This window comes from Benincasa hispida, unplaced genomic scaffold (assembly GCF_027475165.1).
Source record: "Benincasa hispida cultivar pf3 unplaced genomic scaffold, pf3_genome.v1.1 HicScf464, whole genome shotgun sequence".
NCBI lineage: Eukaryota > Viridiplantae > Streptophyta > Magnoliopsida > Cucurbitales > Cucurbitaceae > Benincasa > Benincasa hispida.
In genome coordinates, this window is record NW_028326563.1 from 29,461 (window position 1) to 35,318 (window position 5,858).

Sequence of the window (5,858 nt, forward strand, 5' to 3'; positions counted from 1 at the left end):
CGGATTCACATTGGTTAAGAAAACGAAAATTAAATCATAGGTATATAAGTGCAAGATAATATCTCCATTAGTATATAGTCTTTTTGGGGGACTCCAAAACAAAATTGTGAAGGCATTTATGCAAAAAAAGAAAAGAAAAGAAAAGAAACGAAACGCTATATATCATATCATTGTGGAGATTAGTGGATAGTTATGTTAACATTAACAAATGGTATATATATCAAAGTAATAGCTCTAGACACCATCATGTATGTTTGCTATCTAGAGTGACAAACAAAGGTGTGGTAAAGCTCGATAATATAGTCATATAATTCCGTGGTTGAATTACTCTCTATTAGGAGGTCATGTGCTCCAAAAAGAAGATATTAAGCTAGCTTATATAAGAGGCAAAAAAAAAAAAAAAAAAAGTCGAAGCTATATAGGTGGAAAATAAACAATTATTTGAAGGAAAACTTGGTGTTTTTTTGTTCAAGAAGTGAACCGTCAAGAATGTAACCAAAGTCCTATATTGACTAAAAAATAAGAATTAGATCGAGAATATACAAACGAGAGACAATATCTCCATTAATATTATCCACTATTTTCCACCAAAAATATTTGAACTTTCCAACAAGATACAACTTTAATGATAGTGATGATGAAGTAAAAATGTCGTGAAGACATTTGAATGACAGATTGTAAAACATGTCTTTGTGGGTGTCCTATAAACCTTTTCTAATAATAATGATGAAGGACAAATAAGCTAGAAAATGAATATTCAAATTATTATTATTTTTTTGAAGTATTTTGTTTCTAAAAAAATTCAGGTACATCTTTGGTCATAAACATATCTAAACAAAAGTTTGAATTAAAGATTAGAATATAAATTGTAAAACTATAAATTATAGGATTAAAACAAAAGAATGTCATACATTTTAGAAATTAATAAAACAAATTAAATATATATATATATATATTGATAGAATGTGTGAGAAGGGAAGGAATTAAAAGAGTCATTTTCTTGAAACTTAAAGCTGAATGTATTGCCTGGAGAAACAGCTTCAAAACGTGATCATCTTGTCTTTAAGGATGTCTTCTTCCTTCAATAATATATATATATATATATGTGTGTATATATATATATATATATGTATATTTCTTTTTTCTAATAAAATTATTATAAATATATAAAATTCTTTCTACTTTATCATTGCTCATAATTTTCTTCACCTTTCTTTTCCCACTATTCCCTCCCTTCCTTCCAAGTGTTTTTTTTAAAGGAAATATATATATATATACATTTGTAGTTAATTTCAATGTGGTTCTTATATTTCAAAATGTTATACTCTTAGTTTTTAGGTTCTGAATTTGACTTTAATTTAGTTCCTAAGTTTCAAGATCTTGCAATTTTACATTTGAGATTTGAGTTTGTTTCTACTTAGTATTTAGATTTCTATTTAGCCCCTAAATATCGAGATTTACGAGGTAAAATTGTAACATTTTGAAATCCGAAAACTAAATTGAAATATAAGAACCAAATGAAAAGTATATTTAAAACCAAGAAACCAAAAAGGTAATTTTTTTTCCTTTTCTTTTAGTTGAACGTGGAGATAGTTCGATAATTACATTTGATAACTATTTGATTTTTTTTTTAAATTCGTGTTATTGAAAATTAAGCTTATCAATATCACATGAAACATTAAAGGGTGTCTGAGGTACTATGTTGGTTATTGTAGTCCTTGGGTTAATAATAGTTTTGTAGTTGGATTGAAGACTATTTTAGTATTGATTATAATAGTATTTGTTTTGAATATAAATTATTTTTGTTTGATAAAAAGTAATGAATATCTTAATAAGACGAAGAGAGAGGACAATTAGAAAATACGGTAACAAAAAGTAATTATAAGATATAAATAGTTGTAAATACTACTATTAAATAGTATACTATAATAACCTATTCCACCTACGGTTTTACTACTATTCTTTTTTTTTTTTTTTTTTTTTTAAAAAAAAAGAAATCCCAAGTTTTGAAATGGTTTTAGAGAACCTTTTTGTTGTGATGTTTTGACTTAAAATTCAGTGTGTGTGTGTTTTTTTTTAAATTATAATTGAAAAATAGTAAGGAAAATTTTATTCTAAAAATAAAAAACTAAAAACGAAATGCTACCGAGACAAATTGAGACCAAACCCAGTAAATCTCTCTGTTCGTCTGCCAAACAAAACAAAAACTCCAATCAAATTCACAGAAAAGAAAAAAAAAACGGAAAAGGGAAAAAAAAAAGTGAATTAAAGTAAAAATATTATTGAGATTATGTTTAGAATTAGAGAAGAACTGTACAAGGGAGAATTGAAAAATGGAAAAATTCAAAGTGGAGGTTGTGTAAGATCAAACCAGATCTGCTTGAAAACATTGATTATAAGATCGTGATATTCATCGGCGTTCAAACACAGATAACATGCAAGAAGATCTTCCAATTCCTTCGAACCTCTAATATTATTCTCAACGATCATCTCCACCATTGATTCTCTGAAATCCTTTTGTGGATCGTACGATGATTTCATGATCGCTAGGCTGTCGGAGAGGCTCCGCCGTGACGATACGCTTTTCCGCCCACTCATTTTCCGGTACCCAATTCTTGGGGAGTGAATGCGCAGCCGTACGCCGGGGGAATTCCCCGGAACTTTCTTTGTTGTTGTCGTTGTCGTCCTCTGTTTTGTCTCTGTTTTCTTCCTCTGTTTTGTGATGATCGGCGGGAGTTCCAGTTCCGACAAGGAGTCGAAGGCGCCAACGACGGCATTGTTGGAATATTTTGACGATACGTCGATTACGATGTCGTGGTCGAAGGATTCGGATTCGGCGGCGAGGATTTTGTCGGTTCGGAAATCAGGGGAGGTGTCGGAGGGTGAGGTGGAGAATTCTGGCGGAGAATCGGATTTCGTCCAGATGGATTCCGCCGTCGTGCGGCAGCTGCAGCCGACGGAGGAGGAGCTGAGGAGTTTCGTCGACGACCGGGAACTCGTTTGTTTTTTACCTGGTTTTGGCTGTTTTGTCGACTTTCTCGGCAGGACTGGCACCGGCAGAAGCGGTGGCGACGGCGGAGGGGAATTAATGGAGTACCCATCGTTGGATTCGAGTTCTCTAGTGAAATAGTAAGATTTCCTTGAACGAGACTGCGGCGGCGGAGGCGGCGGGTGTTTGTGTTTAGACGGCGGTGGGGGCGGTGGCGGTGGGTGGCGGGGGTTTTTCTTGGAATCGAAAGATCTTGACCTGGAGGCGCCAATTTCTTTGAGCTTGTAAAACCAGGCGTTGGGAATCATATCGGAGAAACGGAACTTGTGATTTCTCATCGGAAAATGTTATCTCTTAAAAATTCTGATAGTCTCTCTCTTTCACTCTGTTTCGGTTGTGAGTTGCAGAGTCGGCGGTGGGAGAGATAAAGGAAGGAAGGGGGAGAGAGAAAGGGGCCCACCGGTGAAGAAAAAGTGGGGATAAAGGCAAAACGGTGGGGTCCACGTGGCTTTTTTTTTTTTCTCCAATATTTAATTTTTAATTTTATATTGTATTTATTTATTTATTTGGTTTTAATTATAAAATGAGAGGGGAGAAAAAAGTGGTTATCTTTTTGGGGTTAAATTACAAAATTGAAAGGTAAAAGAGTTCATTATTTCTATCTCGAACAGAGATGCATACATTTTCTAAAGCGGTGAATTTCATAATTATTTTTTCTTTTTTTACAAATATTTAGTATATTTAAAGCTCCATCCATCTCCATCTCTATTCAATGGTCCAATCAAGATTTGTCATCTAATAAAATCTTTTTAATTTATTTTTTATGTGATTCAAAGGAGATACAGTAAGATAAAATTGCAAGCAAGTATTACTTTTGTTTTTTTTAAAAAAAAGAATAAATACCCTATAAAATACTATTATGGCTCACAAGTCTCTTTTGCTATTAAAAAAAATATTTATTTATTTATTTTGTTTTTTTTTCAGAATCAAAGTTTTAAAAATTTTGATCAAAGTATTTTTGTTATTTGCATTTGACTCAACTTGGTCGAATTCAAAAACCAAAAAAATTATTAAAAACTACTTTTTATAGTTTTCAAAAATTGATTTGGTTTTTAAAAATATTTGTAAAATATAGACAACAAAATAAATAAATTTATAAATAGAAGTAGTATTCGTAAACTTAATTTTAAAAATTAAAAATCAATGATTATCAAATGAATTCTAACCTTAAAAAAATAAAAGGTCTGAGCAAATTATTAAACACATTTAAAAGTTGAGGACAAAAACTACTATTTCATGAAAGAAACTAATTTTATATCATTAGAATTTACAATTTTTCGGTCCATGTGGAGGTTAGGATAAATCAAACGAACTTTTAACCTTTTGATTGAGGATATATGTTTGAGTACTGACTAGCTGAAATATACTTACATTGAAAACTAAAAATGTTAGTTTACATGGAAAAGTTTTAAACTCCCAACTTAGGTTTTATTTAATAATATTTTTTTAATATAAAAAATTAAAGTAGAGAAAATTTCAATCTTCGATTTTAAAATATATGTCGAGTACTAGCAAACTATACTTAAATACAATTTTAATTCAAAACTAATTTTGGAATTTTTTATGTAGTGAATTCAATTTTTGACCTTTGACCTTCAAAGCTTAGTGAAGTTAACATTTAACTTTGACCAACTTCAATTAACTCCACTTAATTCAAAAAAATTATTTTAAATTAAATTAATATTAGATAAATAATTAAAAATTTTAATTAATTTAATTTAATATTCAATTATTAAATCCAACACTAATCCCGATGAATCCTTAATCATAGTTTTGATATTTAAATCCTATTTAAATATCTCCAACTCTCTCTTTATCATTCAAATTCCCAATTGAATGATATGTTGTTAAATATTTTGCATATATTTAATGTTTATTTTCTAATTTGAATATGAACACTTCAAACTCACTCGTCACACTATTTTAAGGTTTAGTCCGATATGAACTAGCAGGGGGACCTAATGGATCTACAGATCATGAGCTTCAACGATCTAAGATTAATTGGCTAAACTCTTTTAACCGAATTAACCAATATTCATTAACTACCGGAACATTTCATTAAAGCCCAGTAAGCTACACTTTCCTCACTATAGATATATTTCTGTCCACTTGATTTAACCATGATCAGTAAGTCAATCCTTCACAGGTTGTTCGTATTTACAATTGGTTCAAAATTACCGTTTTACCCCTATAATACACCTTGCTTCTTAAGTCTCCACTGATCCACTAATGAACAATTAGTTTATGGTCCTACCAATAAATCGAGTCCCTCTCAGTCATAGAGAAGGCAGGACCCTTGTTCAAGACTAGGAGTCAGTACTTAAGGGAATAACTTATCTATTAACTCTAAAATCAGGTACAAGTGAATTTCATCTTGTAGGACTATGTCCCCAGCTATTTACTCGGCTTATCCCTAAAATTGGAGGCTTATTGAGCGGCGATGTTGAGTCACTCTCACTCATGCAAATTAAAGGATAATCTCGAATAAACAGGAGTTCATAGTTAGCTCAAAATTAAGATCGAGTTACCTTAGGTCATCAAAATGAAATAGTCAGTTTTAACAGTAAACGACGTTATAAAGAAAAGTGACTATTTCATGGTCCGGTCTTATGCAAACATCTTTTGCATAGGATGCCTCCACTTGCATGTCTCTATATGAGCGATTTTAGGATCATATCGTTTGTATCATATACAAAGTGGGTCACCATAGTGTCCCTAGGATAAGATACCTAACCGTATATGTATACTTATAGACCGTTTTGGCTACATACTTGAACTTGATCCACTTTTATGTCTCTACACAATGTTC

General features: G+C 31.3%; 1 protein-coding gene across 1 annotated transcript; it reads right to left on the minus strand.

The window, feature by feature from the left end:
* Positions 1-2,261: 2,261 nt before the first annotated feature.
* On the minus strand, positions 2,262-3,584 carry LOC150030195 (transcription repressor OFP1-like). Its single transcript, XM_090309951.1, has one exon. The coding sequence runs from the start codon at positions 3,325-3,327 to the stop codon at positions 2,344-2,346; it is 984 nt and encodes a 327-aa protein (XP_090166077.1). The 5' UTR covers positions 3,328-3,584; the 3' UTR covers positions 2,262-2,343.
* Between the last annotated feature and the right edge of the window lie 2,274 nt (positions 3,585-5,858).

Bases quoted from the DNA above. Each gene is read 5' to 3' on its own strand.
- LOC150030195 (XM_090309951.1), bottom strand. From the start codon at position 3,327: ATGAGAAATCACAAGTTCCGTTTCTCCGATATGATTCCCAACGCCTGG.